Source organism: Cryptomeria japonica, chromosome 10 (assembly GCF_030272615.1).
Source record: "Cryptomeria japonica chromosome 10, Sugi_1.0, whole genome shotgun sequence".
NCBI lineage: Eukaryota > Viridiplantae > Streptophyta > Pinopsida > Cupressales > Cupressaceae > Cryptomeria > Cryptomeria japonica.
This window is the reverse complement of record NC_081414.1, coordinates 95,036,828-95,061,191: the sequence shown is the minus strand read 5'-3', so window position 1 is coordinate 95,061,191 and position 24,364 is coordinate 95,036,828. Positions and strand designations below refer to the sequence as shown.

At 39.9% G+C, this 24,364-nt stretch overlaps 1 protein-coding gene across 2 annotated transcripts in view; it reads left to right on the top strand.

Moving 5' to 3' along the window:
- LOC131052623 (uncharacterized) overlaps nucleotides 1-24,364 on the top strand; it is a 124,182-nt gene that overhangs the window by 67,663 nt on the left and 32,155 nt on the right. For both annotated transcript variants that reach the window (XM_059212038.1, XM_059212039.1), the window contains 3 exons: nucleotides 3,754-3,867; nucleotides 3,998-4,128; nucleotides 4,282-4,383. In XM_059212038.1, the coding sequence (XP_059068021.1) occupies nucleotides 3,754-3,867; nucleotides 3,998-4,128; nucleotides 4,282-4,383 (347 nt within the window). The remainder of the gene's footprint in view (nucleotides 1-3,753; nucleotides 3,868-3,997; nucleotides 4,129-4,281; nucleotides 4,384-24,364) is intronic.

The following is a 24,364-nucleotide window of genomic DNA, read 5'->3' as shown; positions in this document are numbered from 1 at the left end:
TGTGGTGTAGGAGCACCTAGCTTCATTTCATCACAGGTTTGATAGCAGATTTGATTTTTATTAGTTTTGAGTTGGAAAGTTTGTCTAAGATGTTTTTGAGTTGTTCTAAGTTGTTTGGATGAGTTTTGAACTCATTGTGTGGTCATGTTTTCTGTTTTCATCTTTTTGCTCAAAATTGCCAGTTTGGAGTTGCCTGGCAAAATGTTGGAAAAAGTGAGTTTTCAATGTGTTTTTGTTTGGAAAATTTTTTAGACATGCTTTGTGCTTGGTTTTTAGGTGTGAGTAGTCTTTGAGATCAACCTTGCATTATCTAGGCATTAAAAGTTGTCGTTTTAGACATGAAAATGTCAAATTTGAGTGCTCTTGGACATGTACCTGTCCGTACAGGAGGATAACTGATTTGTAGAGGTATTTATTCTCCTGCTTTAACCATTGTAAGGGTTGATCATTTGGAGATATCAAGCATTTTGGAAGTTTGCACTATTTTTACCTTGTTTTTCTCTATGTTTTAGCTCCATGTGAGCAGCAGTCCGTACACCTGTTGTACGTGGCCGTACTGTTTTTACATTTTCAGATTCTTTTATGCGGACTAAAGCTTTTCCCTTTGGTGGCATCAAATTTCATTAAGTTTTGAGTTCTAAGCAAAATTATTTGGTTTTGACAGTTTCACTGCCTTGTCTAGAAATTTGGCAAAGATGCTTGACCAACTTGGCTTCTTGAAGCAACAAATGTTCATGGCTTCCCAAGAACCAGTTGGTCAACTTGTAAGATATGTAAATACATGTTCTGATTTCAAAAATGCAGGTGCAAGAAGTTTTGTGGCCATGGAGCCCTAGGCAAGTGTCCCATTTGGCTAGGGTCTTTGAAGAGGTTTGATGCTTTGCTCTTCCATAGCAAATGCATTCATCAGGTGGACAGACCTGTCTTGTTGTCCAAGTTGTATGGGAAAGCAAAGAGGCTTCCTAAGCCATGATAAGCATGGTTGCATTTTCTTTTAGTTTATGAAAATTGTGAAAAAAACAGTGAGTCACTGTTTTGGTATTGGTTTCTACTCATTTGCTTACTCTCCACTATATATTGGTGTTTGTAAAACCTTGTATCTTATTTTATTTGCTTACAAACAAGAACAAGGAGTGGTCTTTGACCCTGCCCTTGGGTTTTGAGATTGCCAAGATCAATTAATGATCCTTTAGGCAAAGTTGTAATGCCCAGCTGGCAGCAACAGTCAATTATGACTGATTTTTGCATTTTAGTTGAGTTATTTTTGTAATCTTCATCTTCCAAATAGCAGGTATGAAGGTCAACAAATGTTAAAAGGCAGAGCATTGATTAAAAGTATCAGATAGACCTTTGAAAATGAGTTTTTGACAGTGGTAAATGCAGGTTGAAGTGAAAATGCAGTGAAGGAGGCAAAGTGCAGTGACAATAAGCTTTGACAGTGAATGAATTATTTGTTTGTAAATTGCCTAATGCCTTTTTGTGCAGGGCTAATGTGGTTCTCCTTTGTCACTAATGGAAGACATGTTTACATGTTTTGAATGTAATTGGTACTCATGCATTAATGTGTTTGTGGAAAGCAAGAAAAGGAAAAGTTGTAAATGTTGCACATTCCTTATGAGCATCTTTTGTAAAACCTTGTTCTCTAACCTTTGAAGGTGTAAAACTACTTCATTTTGGCCTAATTAGTATGTGACATGATAGAACTAAGGTTGCGTGATTCATGTTGAAGGTTTCTAGCTTGCAAGTTGATTCTTGCCACCAAAACCCTTGCAAACCCTTCTTTTTGCACCCATTTTTGGGACAGTCATGGAGGAGGCCTAATGGACCCTAAAACTTAGAAAATCCTCAAGAACTTCCAAAAGGGTATCCGAATATAAGGTTCTTTTTGTTTGGGAGTCCATCGTTGGAGCAGGGTGAACACAAAACCCCAAAAAGAGGGCTAATTCCTTGTAGCCCGTTTTAGGCTTAAAATATGGTTTTTTGTCAAATCGGGTACACAAAGGAAGGTTGTAAAGCATAAAACCCATCAAAACAAGTTGAAACAAGTTAACCTTGCATGCATTTAACACATTTGGTGAGTTAGACTCCATAAGTCGGTTTGTAGCACTTGTGAAGGATTACTATGCTCCAAACCATAGAAGACCAAAGACACCCAAGGAGGTAGAACTTGACACAAACTTGTAATTCATCAAGAGGAGACCTTGTGTAGTCAGAGAACAGGTCAGGGATAGAGGAAATGAATTCCAAATGAGAGGGTAAGGTGTTAGACTACAAAGCCTAAACAATGGAGTTGAAACCCTTGAGCAACCAAGGAGTGTTTGACTTAGGGAGGTGGATCAAGGAGAGTTGCTAGGTTGCCTATAAGCTTTTTGCAATCTGATTTTGGTGACTACACCTTGAAACTAGCAAAGGACCTATCACTTAGTGAAAATACAAGCCTAATTGGGCAACCCCCTTGCCCTACCTCCCTATCAATATGCTAAGTGTGCTTCTTATCATATAGGTGACCTTGTCACTTGACCTTCTTATCCACTGTCCAGACAACATTTTGGTCCACTAGAATGACTTGAAATATATGTTTATTTGTCCAGGCATGCCATATGATGTGCTTTATCACTTAAAAGCATCCAAGCACCCTCTTTAGCATCCTTTTTCACTTCAAACAGCACCAGGAACACTTTCTTGTCGCTATTGTCACTTAAATTTAGTTTGTAACACCCAGGTGCACTGAAACAGCGATTGGACCAGTTAAACTTTTTATTTATTTCCTTCCAAGTGTGCCAATTGCTCAGTTCTGTTACCTAAAATCTGATCTTTACTGTCAATAGGCATGCCTATAGATCTATCATGCCACTTACATCTCATGTGGGCGTTTAGATCAGACATGCATGTCCTGTAGCATTCATTTTCACCTGCTAATGCACCTATTTTAGTCACCTTTGTCACTAATTAGCCACGCCTCACACTTAGGGGCTTATTTCCAGCAACTGTCACTTAAATTTCTGTATGGTACCCCTGAAGTGTGCATATCAGTTTTCCATATCACTCCAAACACGTCTTTTCTTCCTAAGCATGCCAGTTTGATGTTCTTGTTACTTAATACTCTTTCATGGAATCATGACCTTTCAGGCACCTAATTAAGTCATCCCTGGCACGTAAGGGTGTATTAGATGCCTATTTCTGCTGTCCATTACGCTAGTAAGCATGCTGTGTTGGACTTGTGCTTGTTCATGCTTCTCGATTCTCTGCCTTATTCTTCTTCTCAAGTTCCCATTTTGCCATTTTAAACCAGTTCTCATATGCCTAAGGTGCCTTTCATCAAACTCCTCATCTGCTTTTCATTGTTCTTTGCTTTCATTTGGAATTTGATCAACAGATGAAAGAACTTCAAGCAGGACAGCTATTTTCCAGAACAGAGCAAGTGATAAAATAGATCATGGGTGAGATCATAACATGTGGCTTCTATATGCAATCCTTGGATGTATGAACACAAGACAATATAACAAAAGGGCTTATTATTGAAAGTTTTGTAGGGGTGCAACAATCTTTGAGCCCAAATTTGGGTCATCTGAAATTGCATTTTTACAATTTTTTATTTCATAATTTTAGCTGCATGAGTAGTACTTAAAATGCTTTATTTTGAAAAGCACTGCATACAAATCTAACGAGTGCTTGGTCGTAGAAAAGGAGCTAGAATGTTTAGAATGGGAAAATGCTTTCTACTAACTTTTCTTGTCTGTTCATACTCTTTAGGTGCGGACCATGAGTGGCACCTAGCACAAAAGAGCATGGAAGCAGCTACTGCAAGCCTATCCACTGCTACAAATGATTTGCGTCTTGTATCTATGAAGTCGAAATCTACTTCAGGTTATTGATTTGCTTCTGTAAAACAGATTAGTGTTGGTATATGATTCTTTTATGGGATAGCTGATCCTCAATACAATAGTAAGTTGTTGTCAAAATATGTATAATAGCATTTATGATGTGTTAAACACAGGTGAGCTTCAAGCTACACTTTCAAGCATGCGGGATTGGGTAGTTAAAGCGAGCGAGGAGCTGTCTGCATTTTGTCGTGTGGCAAGGAGCAATTCTGCTCTAACAACTGAGACTGGATCTATGCTTGAAGAGGTAAACTTTATCAGTAGCTTACATCCTAAAATAGATTAATGAATCTTGATTCCTGGTTGTACTTTTTGGAATTTTGTTTAGTAAAAGTAATCTTCATGTATGCATCAGTAGATGTAGATTTAGGTTTACAGACTTTAACCTATTACTTTGCAGGTTCTAGCAATAACAGAAGGGGCAGAAGGTGCGCATGATGTGTATAGGTTGGCCAAAGATGTTTCTGTGCAACATAGTAATTTAATGTCTGAACTTAACAAGGTTAGTTTTCTATTACCAAGTTTTAAGGTGGCTACAGACAAATATTTTTCTTTTATTACTTTTTAATGTCTCTTTGTCAAATTTTAATTATGTTCTACTTATTATCATTTGTTGGAAAAGGTTGTATTTTTATATGTGCACTTTGAAAGTTAGAGTTTTTGTGATGAACCCTTGCTGGTTCAATCCTTCAACCTGCTGTAATTTATTATTCTTTTTTTTGTGTTTTAAATATTAGAGATGGTCTTTCAGTATCAGACAGAAGTTGCAGAAGGGTTTCTTTAATTCTCAACACATATTGAAAGAATACATGAAATTAATCAACTAAAGCAATAAACTGGAGAATTTAGAAGCATATCCGTAGGTCCTTAGCCAATTTATTAAATTAAAAGAATTCAATCAGCAACTTATAAAGTTCTGATTTTTTATTCTGAAAGAATTCAGATCTGCTCTTATTTAATACCAAGGCACCCAAACAGTGGAAGATGGCGCCAATAAATGAGCAAGCTGTGTGTTTGGGAAAAACAACCTCCAAACCACAGAAAAATTAACAGCAAAATGGTAAATAGGAAACCTACAACAAATCTGCCTTGTAAGAAGCCAAATCTGCCCCAATTTAATTCATTTTGATTTTTGAATGAAGCCAACCAAGCTGCAACAATTCGATTGATCTTTCACAATCTCAAAGCTACTGAATTCTGAAGAATGCACACTCTCCAAAACAGGTCCAAACTCTAGCCGCCATAGCCAAGTGCTCAGAAGAAATGTCAAATGCTCAATATCAATGAATGAGGTTTAATTTCATCTTGGCTGCCTAAATACCCAAAAAGTATCATTTTTGGCAATTAGGTTTTTAAAAATCATAACTTGCTTTTAGGGTTCCCAACTTAACCCTAAAAGCAACACCCAACTTAGGAGATATTAAATTTTCACTTAAATAAATTTAAGTGCTGCACTTTGTGGTTTTATTTTAATATTTCATTAAAACATTAATTGCCTGTGGGAATCACTTAAAAATTCATATCTCCCTCATTATTGCTCAGAAACTGAATCTGTCAGAAGCTGGGGCCATAGTTCACCATGCCAATGAAAATAGGACCATGTCTATTTTTAGCAGTTTTTCCCGTAAAATTAGGAAATCCTCATTTATGTCAGAATCTAATGAAACGAAGACCAAAACTGAACTCAACACTGAATTAGAACAAATAGACAAACCACTCCTCAAGATACTGCATCATTCACCCCTTTATTCATACCTTGTTAGCCTACAAGGGTCCAAAAATAGGCTAACTTTTCAAACCACTGTCCCTGACTAGGATGGGGACATTACAGTCCGCCCTCCCAAAATTTGCTTGTCCTCAAGCAAACTCAATGTTGGATGCTGTAAAATGCTATCTCACTCCCAAGTAGCATCCTCTATCGACAGATCCTTCCATTTAATCAAAAATTCCTTGATGACAATTCTTCGCAAATGACGCTCTCTGAACTCCAGAATGGCCTCAGGTACTAGCACTAACTTTCCCCCATCATCTAGAGGTGGTAAAACTGCAGAAGGAACTATCTGTTGTCCCAATGCCTTCTTAAGGCGTGACACATGGAACACATTATGAACCTTACTATCAACAGGTAAATCTAACTCATAAGCCACTTGGCCAACTCGCCTGGTAATCCTGAAAGGACCATAATAACGTGGCTTGAGTTTCTCTGAGCCCTTCTTCCTAAGAGAGGACTGTCTATAGGGATGTAGCATCAGATACACCATATCCCCAATCTCAAAAAATCGCTCAACCCTCCTCTGATCAACATATTGCTTTTGCTGATTCTGAGCCTTCTGAATATTATCACAAAGTGCTCTCATAATATCTTGGTTCTCCTGTAACAAATTCCCAACACTCGGTACTCTGCAATCGCTCATCAATAAATCCACAAAACTAGGAGCATCATATCCATACAAAGCTCTGAAAGGTGTCATTTGAATAGTCATGTGGTGAGTGGAATTATAACAATACTCGCACAAATGTAACCACTTCACCCAAGCCTTCTTCTGCCCTGAAATGTAGTAGTTCCGTAGGTGTCCTTCCACCCATTTGTTGACAATCTCTGTCTGTCCATCAGTCTGGGGGTGGTAACTAGTACTTAGAGTGAGCTCTGTCCCGCAAAGTCTGAATAACTCCTACCAGAAGTGACCCATGAACCTGCTGTCCCTATAACTGACAATACTCCAAGTTAAACCATGCAATCTAAATACCTCATGGAAGAAAAGATCAGCCACCTGTCCAGCTGGATAAGTAGTCGTGATCGGAAAGAAATGTGCATACTTAGTCAACCGATCAACTACCACATAAATGTTGTCTCTCCCTTGAGCTTTCGGCAAGCTCGTAATAAAGTCCATAGACACGCGTTCCCACTTCCTGTCAGGATTAGGAAGTGGCTGAAGTAACCCTGTAGGAAAGTTGTGCTCTTGCTCGTTCTGCTGGTAGACAAAACACTCTCTGACGTACTGTAGAACATCAGACTTGAGACCCTTCCAAAAGAATCTCTCCCGTACCTTCCTATAGGTCTTAAAGTAACCGGGATTCCAGCTATAGGTGAATTATGGAAAGTCCTCAATACTATGCACTTCACCTCAGAACTTGGGACTAGAAATATCTTCTCTTTGTAAATGATGAGGTCATTCACAAGAGAGTACCTGTTGTCCTGTACTGTCCCATCAATAATACTAGAGGCTGTTTGCCCTCTCGGGTGAATAACTTAAAACATAAAGCACGTAATGCAGAATAATAACGCCATAGATATCAGACGAGTATAAGAGATGTTATTCCCTTCATAATTGTGTTTTTCACAAGTTACATTCAGAAGTATTTAAAGGTACCGAGGGGGTGCGAGTGCCAACCGTCGCACCGCAACTACCACCCCGCGGTTGCTAACTAACCAAGACAATTACAACTTAATTAACTAGTTTTATTTTCATGTACAATATTGCTGCCAACATCATCCCCCCCAAAAGAAAAGAAGTCGTCTCTGGACGACTTAATACAAAATAGAGATGACATTAAACAAAACTGTTGATGCCAGTCGAGCCCAGAACTTATACACCTGCTGCATCCTCGCTTAAAAACCCTTTTTTGCTACCATCCTATGCTCAAGTGCAGATTTCACCATTAGTGCTTCCTTTGACATCACAATCCTCCTGTGCCTAAACCAAACTTGTTTGCAAAACACGCATTTCAGTCTCAGCCTCCACCAACTGCTACTCAAATGATACTGTCTCCCTAGCCAATTTGTCCTCAATAGCCACCCGCGCTGCCCTCTCGGCATCCAACTCTTGGGTACGTTGAGCTAAGTCTCACGCTACTCCTGCCTCCAACCTTGTGGTCAGCTCCTCCCGAGCCCTCTATGCATCCACCAAGGCAACCACACGTCCAGCCGAGACATACTCCAAGTTCCTCAAAGCGTACCAGTCTTGCCTGGAGGTGGCCACAACCCGCTGGCACAAAGGCTAGGAGACACCTCAAATCCTCCATCACACTCCCCAAAGGCTAATAACTGAACTGAATAACTCCTTGGTGTCATACAACTGCGCGAACTTGCAATGCCTTCCCTCAAACTCTGTTTGTTCCCAACCTCCAAATCCGTCTCCCTCTACGGTTTATGGCTTCCTCGCTAATGCTTAGCTGCAGGCTTCTTTCTCACAGTACGGACAACTACAACACTTCCCGTGACATCTTTAATGCCCTTTGCCCAACTCCAACAAGTGTACTGTAGCTCAAAAATAAATTGGGGTCTGGGGCAGTGCCCGCAGCAGGGTCTAAGGCAGTGCCTGTTGACGTGTATTTTGTACACTATCAAACACAGAATAAAATACCCAAGGGTACCTTATCCTTGTAAAGTTATTTCAATTTCAATTAAAGAACAAGTTATGAACTATGTATGCTATAAATGGATATGAGGAATTATGTCAATGTCTGATAATTCTGATTTTATCTGCAGGTCTGAAGGAGAGAGATCATTTAATATTTTCTATGTCTACTCCAAATGAATTCAATTGGCATATATATCATTTAGGCAACCGGTCAATTGGTGTATTGACTGGTCATGCCTTTTAGGCATGACCGATCAATGCACCCATTGATCGGTGCCTTTGTAATTATACCATTAACACAATGCTGATTATCGGTTCAAAACACTGGATAGCATATTGTAATATCATAATATAATGACTGATCAATGTAATGAATCGGTTCATATAAACACCGATGATTCAAAGTGCACGATGTATGTAATCCAACCGGTGCAGTTGTTAACTAATGTTAATTCCAAATGAAGCGGTGTATTCATTAAACCCGATAACAAATATGCCCGATATAATTACGCCTGATAACAGATGTGAACCGGTGCCAATGGTTATGCACCCGATAGCAAGTATGTATCGGCTAATAACCCGATGACTTATAGCATTTAATATGCTATCGGGTTAATACCCCGATAGCATATTAATGCCAATTAATAATTGACATTAATATGCTATCGGGTTGTTAGCCCGATAGCATAATGATAAGTGATGTTTGTACAATCCGATAATCATATGCAATATAAATTTGACATGAAGCATGTAAATAACAGAACAAGGAAGGTTAGGAAGATCTTATCTTGCATAAGCTACCATGCATTAACACTCCCTCTTAGCTTTGGAAGATAGATAAGGCAACCTGCATCACATTTCCTTTTCATAACTAAGATAATGTCAGTCAGCAAAAAATCATTTATACATGAGAAGTACCATCAAGACATATGATACAAAATAGAAGAACATCACCTGAGCATGTGACATAAAGTATTATTTTAACATGTGATAAAAGTAAGAGAATCATCACCTGATCATGTGAGAAATCATCAAAACATGTGATCTGTAAGATTCATCAAGATATCACCTAACACATGACATTAGTATTGCCTAACACGCAATACTTAAGGATAAGTCTATGAGAAAGGTTAGTTTCTCATCATATCCAACTTGTGATAAGTGCAATAACATTTATAAATGTTTATCACAACATAGTCATGGCAAATCCATGACTTACCAGAGATCCAATCATGATCAATGGTTGAGATATCACCTACATGTGATATCAGTATTGCTTAACACGCAATACAAGGATAACCATATGAGAAGTGTTTAAGTTCTCATTATATCCAAATTGTGATAATGCAATAACATTTGTACAAATGTTGTATCACAACATAGTCATGACACATCCATGACTTACCAGTGATCCAACATGATTACTGGTTTGACTATCATAAGATCGTCACCTTATGATGTCTATATACAAGTGTTCAGTGTCTAAGAGATCGTCACCTCTTAGATATGAACACAGGTGGCAAGAAGCCAAGAGATAGTCCAGACATGACAAAGAAGTTTACACATTAAACATCTTAAATATATGTAAGTATAGATTACAAAGCAGATTACCTTTCTATCATACCTAAACCCTTTCTGAAGTGATCAACCTTCACTTTGGAAAGTGGTTTGGTTAGAATATCTGCAGTCTGATCTCCTGTACACACATATTCTAACTTTATCACATTCCTGTCAACCATATCTCGTACATAGTGATATGGGATCTCAATATGTTTGGACCTGTCATGAAATACTGGATTTATAGAAAGTTTTATACAGCTTTGATTATCACACTGAATGACTGTAGGTTTCATAGGTTCTCCAAATAATCCCACGAGCAATTTCCTTAGCCATACTGCTTCTCGGGCAGCCATTGAAGCTGCAATATATTCAGCCTCTGTGGAACTCTGAGCTACTGAAGATTGTTTTCTGCTGATCCAGGATATCATTGCTGACCCTAAACTGAAGCAGCACCCTGAAGTGCTCTTTCTGTCAGTCACACTGCCAGCCCAATCTGAATCTGTAAATCCATGTAGATCTATGTCAACCTTTTCATATTTAAGACCAAGCTTTAGGGTACCTTGTAGATATCTCATTATATGCTTTACTGCAACCAAGTGTATCTCCTTAGGTTCACACATGAACTGACTTAAGGCATTAACAGCATAGCAGATATCTGGCCTTGTATTTACTAGATACATCAGGGACCCAATCATCTGCCTGTATTGAGTGGGGTCAGTAGGTCTTGATTCTGCTGCTGTTTCTTTAAGTTTATGGAAGTTGGTTTCCATAGGAGAGGTCATGGGTCTGCAGTTTAGCATTCTAAATCTTGTCAATATGTCCAAGGTGTACTTCCCTTGGTTCAGTACAATATTATCAAAATTCTGCCATACTTCCAATCCTAGGAAGTAATGAGGAAGCCCCAAGTCTTTCATATCAAATTCTGTGGATAGATCTTTCTTGCATTGATCTATTAGGTGATTATCTCCTGTAATTAATAAGTCATCAACATATAAAATTAATATTAACATATCACCTTTATTTCTTTTGAGATAGAGATTAGGATCTGCATCATTCTTAGAGAAACCTAGCTTTGAGAGATAGGTGTCAATTATTTCATACCAAACTCTGGGAGCCTGTTTGAGCCCATAAAGAGCTTTCTTGAGTCTACACACATGAGACTTTGCATCATGAATTTCAAACCCTTCAGGTTGCTCTAAGTAGACTTCTTCCACGATCTCGCCATTTAGGAATGCTGTCTTAACATCCATCTGATGTACCTTCCACCCCTTTGTTGCTGCAATGGCTAGGACAGCTCTTACTGATGTGTACCTGGCAATAGGTGCAAATGTTTCTTCGTAATCTATTCCTTCCTTCTGTGAGAACCCTCTAGCTACAAATCTGGCCTTGTGTTTTTCAATACTGCCATCTGCAGCATGCTTGATTTTAAACAACCATTTAGAAGACACGACAGACTTCTTGGTTGGCCTAGGAACAATCTCCCAAACATCATTCTTCATAATGGACTGATATTCTTCAGTCATGGCATCTATCCATACTTGATGTTTGAGTGCATCTGAAACATTGTTAGGTTCAGCTTTAGATAGATCATTCATAAGTGCAACATAGTTGATGAATTTATTAGGCCTCTTGCTTTCCCTGAAGGTTCCTGAAGGAGCAGCGAACTTCTGAGCTTCTACTATAGTTTTGGTGGCCCATAGAGGTCTTTTCTTGCGATTATCTATAGGTGGGTCTTGTGTTTCACTTATAGTTTCCTCAAGATACTCCCTCTGAAGCTCAGGAGTAGGTTCTTCTTCTAGGTTAGGAGTAGGATTATGAATTTCAGGTTCTATTGTATTTTGGGCCCTTTTGAAGGCTAAATCTTCTTCGAAGATTACATCCCTACGGAGTTCAATATTTCTCTGCCCTTGTACATAGATTCTGTAGGCTTTAGAAGTTTCACTGTATCCTACAAGTATTCCCCTTTTTCCAGAGGGTTCTAGTTTTAGTCTTTTCTCTTTAGGTACATGAATATAGACCGGACACCCAAATATCCTAAGATGGCTGATATCTGGTTTTGTTTTGGTAAAGACTTCCTCAGGAGTTTTATCTTCAAGGTGTGAATGAGGACATCTATTTTGTATGTACACAACAGTGTTAGTTGCTTCTGCCCAAAGGTTCAAGTTTAGATTTTGATTTAGTATCATGGCTTTGGCAGCTTCTACTATGGTCCTACTTTTCCTTTCAGCTACTCCATTTTGTTGTGGATTATAAGGTATTGTCAACTCCCTCTTAATCCCAGAATTTTTACAAAAGTCTTTAAATAGTTCTGATGTGTATTCCCCCCCATTGTCAGTTCTTAAGGTTTTAATTTTGTTTTCAGAGAGATTTTCTGTTAATGTTTTAAACTCTTTGAACCTACTTAGGATCTCTTCTGATTCTTTATATTTCAGAAAGTAGATCCATGTCTTCCTAGAGTAGTCATCAACAAAAATTACATAGTACAAAAATCCCCCTAGCGAGGGTACGGACATAGGTCCACATACATCAGAATGAATTAACTCCAAAACTTTGCTAGTTTTCCTAGTACTATTCTGAAATGCATTTTTTGGTATTTTTACCTAAGGCACACCCTTTGCATGCCTCTGAATGATATTGCTTCAACTTAGGTAGACCTGTGACAAGGTTTCCCATGGTTGACAAAGCTCTATAATTTAGATGACCTAATCTCCTGTGCCATGCTTCATTTGCATTAGTTGCTTCATGGATCAATGCTAGATTGGGCTCTATACATAGCTCATACAAATAACCTTGTCTTCGACCAATGACCTTAGCGTCTTTGATGGAGGATCTCTTTGGCCAAGCCAACACCTTGTTTTCCATGAAGGTCACTCTGTATCCTTGATCTTCTAGTGCTGATATGGAGATTAGATTTCTTTTGATGCCTGGAACATATAGTATTTCTTCAAGTTGTAGTGACATGCCTGACTTTAGTTTGATGGTGCAGGTTCCAATTCCTCTGACTGGATGTGAAGAATAGTCTCCGATGGTTACTTCCTCATCATCTTTCTCTATCATGGAGTCTAGTATTTCTCTAAAGCCGGTGATGTGTCTGGATGAATCACTGTCGATCACCCATGAGTTAGATTTGTTTGAAGTATGGCTTGTAAGTGCTGAGTAGAGGACATAGTTCTCGGAGTCATTTTCTTTTCTAGATTTCTTCACTTTTGCAAATGTGGCTTGCTTCCCTTTCTCCGGACAGTTTGCAATATAGTGTCCGAATTTGTCACACCTATAACATTGAACATGTGATAGGTCTTTCTTAGAAGTGTTCTTGCCTTGTTTAGCTTTTCTTTTCCTGAATTGCTTCTTTTTGTATTTTTTTTTATTGATGTTTGTATTTAGGACTTGCAAGTCTTCATCTATATTCTTCTGTTTTATTCCTACCTTGTTCAATTGGGATTCTTCTTGTAGACAGTCATCTCTTAGTCTCTGAAACTTAGGATATTTAGACCTTGCACTGATGCCTTGGACGAATGTGCTCCATCCACTAGGCAACCCATCTAAAGCAATGAGTGTTAGTTCTTTGCCTCGGATCTCGTAGTCCAGAGTTGCAAGTTCATCTTTTAGAACCGATATCCGCATGAAGTAGGCGTTGATTGTCTCCCCTTTGTTCATGGTGATATGATTTATTTCTCGTTTTAGTGCTAGAGTGCGACTTGCATTTGATATCTCAAATGTCTTTTCAAGTGACTTGAACATTTTAAAAGCCGTCTCCTGCTTTCTAATGATGGGCATTATATTATTTCTTACCCCATCCACTATTATTTTAATGGCCTTATCATTTCCCTCGATTCATGTGGATTTCTCGGTTTCATCTTCTGGTTGTGCACTTTCAGTTTGGACATATGAATCAACTTTGTTTTCTCTTAAAATCATTTTGATTCTAAACTTCCAAGCTGAAAAATCTTCGCTACCTCCGAGTCTATCTTCGAATCTGATAGCGTTGGCCATTATGGAAATGTGATGTAGTTTGTAACTTAATCCTTGAATTTTATCAAAATTGAATAGCCTTAGGTTCGATTACCTTGGCTCTGATACCATGTAAAGTTATTTCAATTTCAATTAAAGAACAAGTTATGAACTATGTATGCTATAAATGGATATGAGGAATTATGTCAATGTCTGATAATTCTGATTTTATCTGCAGGTCTGAAGGAGAGAGATCATTTAATATTTTCTATGTCTACTCCAAATGAATTCAATTGGCATATATATCATTTAGGCAACCGGTCAATTGGTGTATTGACTGGTCATGCCTTTTAGGCATGACCGATCAATGCACCCATTGATCGGTGCCTTTGTAATTATACCATTAACACAATGCTGATTATCGGTTCAAAACACTGGATAGCATATTGTAATATCATAATATAATGACTGATCAATGTAATGAATCGGTTCATATAAACACCGATGATTCAAAGTGCACGATGTATGTAATCCAACCGGTGCAGTTGTTAACTAATGTTAATTCCAAATGAAGCGGTGTATTCATTAAACCCGATAACAAATATGCCCGATATAATTACGCCTGATAACAGATGTGAACCGGTGCCAATGGTTATGCACCCGATAGCAAGTATGTATCGGCTAATAACCCGATGACTTATAGCATTTAATATGCTATCGGGTTAATACCCCCATAGCATATTAATGCCAATTAATAATTGACATTAATATGCTATCGGGTTGTTAGCCCGATAGCATAATGATAAGTGATGTTTGTACAATCCGATAATCATATGCAATATAAATCTGACATGAAGCATGTAAATAACAGAACAAGGAAGGTTAGGAAGATCTTATCTTGCATAAGCTACCATGCATTAACAATCCTCTCTTGAATAAAGCCTCTGAATGTTGAAGATATCGCGAGAAAGGATCAATCAGGGTGACTTCAAGGTTCTTCGTTGTAGGATCTCTACGTGTGGATAAGCACCAGTGGTCGTTGTAAATGCTGTTTCTTCAAGGGGCCTTACGTTTTCGAATTGCAGGAACAAAATTTTCCTAAAACTAACAAGTTCTCAAAAAAGATCAAAAGGTAGGGTTTGCAAGAGATGAATTCTAATCTAATCCTAAGAATGACTTAATGTAGGCTAGATTTGGTAAGATTCTACCAATTTCAGTATTGCCAAGGAATTACAACTCTACTGGAATTGATGCGATCTTCTAAGGTGATTAGTGATTTTTCGAATCATCAAGAATTATAGACACTACCATAAAGGTATATATCAATAGTTCAATAATGATTGAAGGTTCAAACAATCCAAATATCTCCAGTTGACCACACAAGGCGTTCTTACAATCAGTAAGAAGCTAGTGGTTTGGAATGTGAATCTCACCAAAAATCAAGCCCAACACTTAGTTTTTCAAACTTAAATACCTACTTCGACTGAGAATGATTCAAGAAAGTAAACAACCATGAAAGTAGCCACAAGAATTGCAATAAAACACCATAACTTCAATATTTTATTGATCTCAAAGCCAAAATAGACAACAATTGCTTGAAATTCTTTCTTCAATGCTCAATCTTGCTACAAAATAACTTTCTTCTCTCAAAAAGCTCTAATCTTCTAACTTCTAACTGCTTCTCTCTAATATCTAATTGCTAATTACAAAATGAAAATGAGTGAGGGTATATATAGCATCCTCAATTACAATGAACGGCCTAGATCAAAAGAAGATCAACGGCTGAGATTCTGATACCTAAACCCTAATTAGGGTTTGTTACAAAAAGTTCCCTTTTTAGTTGAACATTATTAAATGCATAGCCAAATATTTAATTGGCACAAAAATCTAGGAAACATAGACCAATGATAATTAAGGTGCCACATCATCTACAACCACCTCTCTTCTAGAACCTTATTCCCTTTCCAATGCTCTTTCTTAGCATATGCAATGAATTTGGACACAATTCCTTCAATCTCAGCAATAGGAATCTCAGGAAGATTCCTCATTCGTTCCTCCAAGTGGATAACCTGATCAAAGGCCTTGAGGAGAGCCGTATCCCATCCAGGTTCGAGTTCTTTGATCTTCTCAATCAGGAGCATAGTAGCGAACATTAGATCCTGTTGCTCATCTGTGATGACATTCTCATCTTTGCAAAAGATGACCTTGATTCTTTCTTCCAACTCTTGAAGGTCCACATCTGTCTCAACTTCGATCCTTCTGCCAAGAATGGTACACAACACTTCAAACACCTTATCCTGAATTGGATGGATAACGCTCTCAACTTGATTGCATTTGGTACTAATGTCTTCGAAAAGAACCTCCTTCATCTGAAGTAGAGTTGACCACTGGAGTAAATTATGAGCTCCTCCATCCATTATCTTTTCTTGTGCCAGGATCTTCCTTGGTGTTTGCCTGATTACTTGCAGAACAGGAATGATAACATCTCTAGTGTGAGCGAAAGCGGCTACCGTTATCATTAGGTTGTGGATGATCTCAAGGACCTAGATAGCTCGGTGAATTGTCTGCATCATTCTTGTTGTGAATTCAACGGCAACTGTGTGGGATTTGTCAATCCAAGATCTCATAAGCTGAACCAAGCTCTTGACTCTCTCTGCCTCGCCAAATGATTCAAGGGGAAGTGCTTGCACAGGAGACACTGCCGGATCCTGACGTCCCAGGGGCTGATTGAGATGGCTAAAGTAGCCTCTCCAAGCACTGACCTCTCTTTCAAGCTTTCTATTCTTTTCCATTTCTTCCTTAAGCTTGTCTTTAAGTACTTCAAATGAATCGGTTGCCTCATCCAGTGCCTGCTCAGCAGTGGGTGGACCAAGCTCAAATGTTTCTACATCATACTCTTCTGCGAGAATTTCACCTTCATACTTGTCCACTGGTGGTGTAGCTATCTGCAACTTCCTGGACCTTGTCTCATCTCTGATCATCTTGGACATCTTGGTGGCCTTCTTCTTCTCCGCTACTTCCTGAGAATTTCCTACAAGGCTCTCTAAGTCAATTACATTATCTTCATCCTCAATCACAATCACCCTTGCGAGTCTCTCCTTCAACCAATCTGGAATGGCAGATCTCGTCTCTCTAACTTGTATTTCTTTAGGCAATGGTTCGTCTTCTCGGAGAGGAGATGTCACTTCATCATCATTCTTCTCTTCATGTAGCTCATTGACTTGGGGAGATTGACCTGACAAATGCTGAGGTGCCTTACCCTTTTCAGGTTTATCATTCTGTACTATTGACTCCATAGATTCATCCACCTCAGGCATCGTCATCTCTTGTCCTTCAACTTGACTTGTCCTTTTCTCATGTCGAGATGATGTACTTGAGCGATCTCGATTGGCCTCTTGCTTCTTCTTGGAGGGTTCCCTTTTCTCAGGTCTTTCTTTCCTCTTCGCGCCTCTAGGATGAGAATTGTCTTCACTTGCACTTGCTCCTCCTTCTTCAGGTCTTTCCTCTAAAGTGAAAGTCATTGGTACGTTCTGTTCTCTTAACTTTTGATGTTGTACATCCACCCATTTGCGAGTACATGACAAAACTGGAGCCATCAAAGCTCTCAAGACAGTAATCTCAGGCTTGTTCCAATCTATCTTCACTGTCTTGTCCTCTCTGTCATAGGATGACTGGAGATGTCTGCCACTGTCCTGAGCTTGATCGGCTATTCTGTAAATTTTGCATTTCCTGATGAAATCTAAAGGTAATTTGGAATGCATCTTTCTTTTCACTTCTAAATCACTTGAGAGATTCATCGAAAAGTCTTCTACTTGAAATTCGTGCTTGTGCTTTCTACCATATGTCTCTTCTATATACCCATAAGGATCAAAATTCTCCCTTAAGGCAAAGAATGTGAATGAATATGAGGCCAAGTCTCTCTCTGGATCATCCAAGGATAGAGCATTAGGACATACCTCAACTGAATTCCCCAATATGATGGGCACGAGAATTCCATTTCTATGCCTGTGTCTGAATGCCTTCGCATAGTCTGCCAACTGCCTAGTCACCTCAAGTAGTACTATCCTATCTGTCGGATACCTTGGCAACATGTAGGGAGGTGAAGGACACCCATGAACTCTGATATATGTAAACTTTGGAAACTGGATGAACCAAGCACCATACCTCTTTACAAGCTCTTGCGCATCCGGAGATAGTCGATTGTGAATCTCGCCTTGCAATATCCTAGTGATGTTCATTGTGAAAGTATCATTGACTAACTTGTAGTCACTTCCTGGTGGATGATGCAAATGAACATAAGAGTCACAAACTCTCACTTCTCCGGGTCCTCTTCCGATCACTCCTCTGTGAGGTAGTCCTGCACATTCGAAACTCCTGATCAAGGCATATATGACGTATGAGCTCATGTGGAATGACTTGGTAGGCTTTAGTCTTCTCAACTGCACGTCCAAGCAATGGCTAATAATTCTAGCCCAATGAATCGTTCCTTTTCCTTGAACTATCGCCTGGATGAAGTAGAACATCCACTTCTCAAAATAGAAGGCTTGAGGAGCCCCTGTAACTCGATTGAGCAAAGTTATCAAATCTCTGTATTCCTCCTGAAAGTCGATCCTATGTGGTGTATTGGGAATCTTGCTCAGGTGAGGACGACTTTTGAGTAACCAATTCTTATTGATGATGCTCAAGCAAGTGTCTGGATCATCTTCATACATTGACCTGGCTCCTTCTAAGCTTTTGTAAATCATATCTTTATGCTCTGGAAGATGGAGAGCCTCACTTGTAGCCTCCTCTGAAAGGTACGCCAAATTGTTCCCTTCCTTGGATACGATTGATCTTGACTGTGGGTCATAATGGCAAGCACACTCGATCATAAGCTCATGGCACTGGACTGCTGGAGGGAAACCGGCCGCCTTGATGATGCCACTTTCAATTATCCTCTTTGCGACAGGTGATGGCTTGCCAATGTAAGGGACCTCTCGAAACTACTTCATACTGAAGTTTCCCAAGTTGGTATCTCCAATGTTGCTCCACTTGGACACGATCTTGGTCTCCAATTCTTCATTCCTTTGATCTTCCTTCATGAGAGCTGGATGACTAGTGGATGCTCCTGCCTTTGGAGTCGCCATCTTGACACCTACACAACATTTCATAATGAGTAACATATCTAAGAGAGTAACAAGGAAGACTCAAAAGGAAGACAAAAGATATTAATTAGGAAACTTCATGATAAATCTTGAGTTATCATTTCCTAATTAACTACGCAAATTTTCAAAAACTTAAAGTTCAAAATTCGAAACTTCAACATTGGGACTAGGATGATCTTGCCATACCTCCACTTGAGAATTAATTCTAAAAAATGATGCAAAAAATAAGTTGAATTTTGGCTAGGCAAAATGTAGATTGAAGTCCTTTTAGCAAAATGTGCCTCCTTTAGTCTTCGCAGGCATCAACTCCATCACCTTTAGTCTTCAACAGTTGAGGTAAATTCGCTCCAACTAGACCAGATTTCGCACTTTCTTCTTGTTCTCCAAATCGCACTTGAAGTAATGAGTAAATGATTGTTAAAAATTGCTCAAAACACCCCTATTATATAGGGCGCTCATCAGTTCACCTCCCCATAGGCCGACTTGATAAAAATAGGCCAAAAAATAAATAAATTTGCAAAAAAAGAGAGGCCGACTTAATAAAGTGAATAAAAATAATACCTCAAGCGCCCTATCTTTTAATTTTAATTTAATAAAAAATAATTTTAAATGCCTTTTTAATAGGAATTTCGATTTTTTGAGGCTCAAAATTAATTTATTAAATGCCCATGCGTCTTTATTAAATGCCAATTTAATTAATTTTTTTAAATATTTCAAAGTTGGCAATTTTGGCATCTAATGCGATTTTAACGTTGAAATAAGGTAAAAAATAATGAATGCCAAAGACTTCGCTCTGGTCCCTTGGAGAGGGACAAGAGCGCTTTTCTCAATCTAGGCCTTGCATTCCTCATTTTCACGTTCAAAACTTCATCTAGGCATTTTAAAATGGCGTTTTTGATTGGAGTCTTGTGTTTAATTCACTTGATCTTTAGAAGGAATGTGCCTTTAAGGCATTTTCGCCCTGGTCCCTTAGTGAGGGACAGGAGCACTTTTTCACTTTTGTCCTCAATCCTTCATCTTTCATTTGTCGATTCTCGTTGTGGAGTAAGCAATGATCTCTTTTTCTTGTTCCATGCATACCTAACTCGTTTTTGCAAGGCAAAATTGATTTTCCAAAGATTTTCGCCCTGGTCCCTTGGAGAGGGACAGGAGCACTTTTTGTATTTTAGGCTAGGATTCTCAAATTTTGAAGTCAAATCTTTGTTCACAATGCTTTAGAAGATCCTTCCCATCTCGCACAACCTTGCCTTAGCATAATCTCGGAGGGAAATTGTTGATTTCATAAAAATCGCCCTGGTCCTTCAGTGAGGGACAGGAGCGCTTTTGAGTCCATTGCACAAATTCTTGATCACATCAACTTCAAACCACCCTCAAGGCGTAGAACATCATTCCCCACTCCTTCTTGAGTCCTGGAAACAAAAATAGCATTTCAAAATGTAAGGTAAATGGGCATTTTGGAGATTTCACCCTGGTCCTTCTGTGAAGGACAGGAGCACTTTTGCCAATTGTCATCAAAATTTGCAACTCTTGCATCTCAATTCCACCTCGAAGCATTTTAAACGTTATTTCAAACTTGCGCCTTGGGCTAGACTTGTCCAAATTTGGAGAGAAAAGCTAGATAACATGTTTTTCGCCCTGGTCCCTTGGTGAGGGACAGGAGCACTTTTTGCAAATTCAAGCTTGTCTGTCCTTTGCTAACCTTCCAAATTATCTTCAATGGGTTAATCATGTCTTCTTCCATTCATTTCAATCACAAACTTGCCTTGGCCTTGCAGGAAATTTGCACTTTTTAGAAAATCGCTCTGGACCCTTGGAGAGGGAGAGGAGCGCCTTTTTTTGCCTTCATGGTATATTTCCTTGTCTTTTAAACCTTCAATCGCATCTAAGGCATAAAACATCATTCGTCCTTCCCATCCAAGTCAAGTTTTGCCATAAAATATCAAACGAAGAGGAGAAACTTGAAAAAACGCCATGGTCCCTTGGAGAGGGACAGGAGCGCCTATTGTCATTTGGGTTGATTTACTCCTTTGTGGACCTCTTGAATTATATTCAATGGACAAAACATGCTTCCCTTGACCTCTTCTAATCTTAAAATCACTTTAATCTTGCAAAAATGGTGCAAATTTGAAATTCAAGCTCCGGTCCTTTAGTGAGGGATAGGAGCACTTTTTGCCTTCTAAGCCAAATTGTCTCATTTTTCATCTCGAAATTCCTTTGCTAGGGAAGATTTCATCTTACTTCACGCTACGAATAAAAGTTAATGCCCAAAAAAGGTCTAAAATTGTGCATATAAAGAAAATTGCTCTGGTCCTTCAGTGAGGAACAGGAGCACTTTTGACCTTCTAGGCAAAAACTCCATCATTTCATTGCTTTCAATCAAGTTTGGATGCTTTATCATGTTCATTTCGCCGTCCACCATGTCTTTGATGTTTCAATTTGACCAAACAAGGCCAGGAATGACTCAAATAGGTTTTTTCGCCCTAGTCCCTCAGTGAGGGATAGGAGCACTTTTGATGATTCAAACAAAATCCTTCACCTTTCCAAGCTAAAACCTCTTCAGGTGGGTGGAGAAAATCGCTTGTTTTCCATTCATATCCAACACTTAGCCTATTTTCACTGCAAGATGAGGAAATTCAAAATTTCGCCCTGGACCCTTGGAGAGGGACAGGAGCGCTTTTTCCCCTTTAACCTTCAAAATTCACCATTTTCGTGCCTTCAAAATCTTCAAAAGTATCAAGTCATGTCCAATTCTCTTTCCTGGAGACCTTGCACAAAACAAAATAGAAAAGTCAGCGACAAATATGCAAAAAATAACATTTTCGCCCTGGTCCCTGGGAGAGGGACAGGAGCGCCTTTTGTCTTTTTTGGCTAAAATATTCAAAATTCAAGTCTTCAATCACTTCACAAGGCAGAGTTAGGTCATCTTCAAGGCCTGGAATCAGTTAGCAAGCCCTCACAAAACAAGAAATTGTAGACAGAATAAATTTCGCCCTGGGCCTCCAGTGAAGGACAGGAGCGAACTTTGCGTTTCAAGCATCATCTTGCCTCTGAAAAATGATGAAAATTTACCTAGGCAACCATACACAATTTCATCTTCAAAATGCTAACACTTAGACAAAATTTGGATTTTCCCTCAAAAAACCCTGACTAGACCTAACCTGGGACCTATCTGACTTTCCTGACAGACTTACCTTACTTTGACAATCCTCATCTTCGGGAGGATGCTTAACAAATTCCAAAATTTGTTTGGACTCAGTTTGAATAATATCCAAAAGAAACCCCTAAGGTTTAGCCCTAACCCAGACAGACCACTCACTCACTCAAAACCCTAAAAGCAGAGAGAAGAACAGGCAAAACAAAAGTGAAAAGAGGGGGTCCCCATTCTAATGGGGCGATGTGTGAAATGGTCACAACAGCGCCCCAGCGGGGTCGAGGGGCAGCGCCCCTCGCAGGGTCCTGGGGCAGCGCCCTAGGTGTGCCCCCGCCGCCAACACCAATTTACAACCCTCAGAACCATAGGAAAGTCCATGGCGCACATCATTTATGTGATATTTTAAGATGCAAAAACCCTTCTTCTCCACTCTAATTTTCCAATGTCCTGGCTCCAGACTCCATTGAATGATTTTAAATCTAGTCATTTTTTTTTTTTGTTTTCCACTGTAATGTCCCCGATGGCACCCCGGCCATACATCCTCCCCGTATGGTCAACAACACTGACACCTCCAGTCGTACGACCACCTTCCCGTGCGGTCAACACCCCTGCACTGTACGGCTATGTGTTTGTTTGTGCGGGGGCTGCGTGTATGGCTACGTTGCTGTGCGCATCTCTCCTTTTTTTCTCTTCGTCCATTTTTTCGTTTGGCGTGGGCTGCTTGCTTTCTTTGTGCAGGGTTTTTATTTCTTCCTTTTAGTTTGCGTGGCTTTAACCCGCAGCGGTGTCCACCACACGATGGTGCCCACCGCCGGTGGTCCACCGTCGGTGTTGCCACCGCACGTGTTCCGCAGTGACTTTTTGACTTTTTTTTTTTTTTCGGACCATACGGTCCATTATACGACCGTACGTTTTTTTAAAATTTTTTTTATCCAATCTCCTAATTTAGTTGTCTAGAGAGTTGTCGGCTTGGGTCCCCTGTCTCTGGGATCGCCCTTCATCCTTCTTGGTTTTCCTCGCCCAAGAGTCTCCCGCATTGGTCCCGTGCCTCTCAAGTCACCTGCCCGGCCTCTCGAGTCCCCTTCCATCCTCTCGGGTGCCCCTCCGGCCTCTCGGGTGTCCTTTCGGCCTCTCGGGTCCCCTGCGCGCTTCGCGTGGTAGGGTTTCAATTTGGACCCTTGGGTGGCAAGTCTATTTTCAATGGCCATCCATACACAGGGTTCCAATCGTTGCCAATAATCTTGGGATTATCTACGTCATCGAGGTTTGGGGCGTCTCCCTTCCAATATTCTCTGTATTCCGGCAGGTACACCTCCTCTGTTGCTTGCTCTGGTTCCTCTACTTCGAGCCTGTAGCTTTGGAACATTTCGTAATCCTCCATCTGCCAATGGAAGAGCCTGTTCAATGACCCTGTCTCATCCTCGGAGCACTCTCCTAGAATGAGAGTCCCTTCGTCATTGAGCTCCCTGCAGCCTCGTCCTTCATTCCTCAGGTTGCCTTCTCCTTGACCCTCCGATTCCAAAGATGATGCCAGTTCCTCACTAACTAACTGTGTCCTGAGGTCTATGATAAACTTCCTTCCTCCATTCTTCGTAGACAGAGTGTTCTTCTTCCAGTTGTGGATGGCCTTGGCTGCCACCAGCCACCCTCTCCCTAAGATCGCATCATACCCTTTTTTCTTTAGTGGGATTACCACGAAGTCCAATATGAAGGGTTGCGTCCCAATGGTAACTTGTTGGCCCATCAGTGTTCTGATGGGTTTGATTCCATGCTGATTTGCTTTGAGCAGATTGAATGTAGATGGCCACAACGTCGGCTTCCCTAGCTTCCGCTAGGTTTCTTCTAGAAGAACATTCACTCCTGATCCACCATCGACGATGGTATTGGTTAGAATGGTGCCAAGGATACCCATCTCCACAATGGCCGGGTTCCTTCCAGTGTTAACTTCCAGCAACATGGGGTCTATTGCAGACCCCCCAGGAACATCTGTGCGGTGGTTGGTATTGGTGCATGGTTGGGAGAGATTATTCAACAATGCCATTCGTAATTGAGGCATCGTCTGGAGGAGGTCGTGTACCTTCACAGGCACCTCCAGTTTTAATTTTAAAATTTGATTTAGTATAGCATCCTCCGCCTCTGGTCGGATGGAAGTACTCACCGTACCCTTTGCCTTCGCCCTTTCTCGTATCTCTTTCTCAATTTCTTCCCGTGCTTCCCGTGCCCTTCGCTTCTCCATCTCCGGGTCTAGGCACATTGCATGTCTGGCTTGGGCGCGGGTTACGGCCAACACTTTCTCTTCTTTGGTTTTCTCGACAT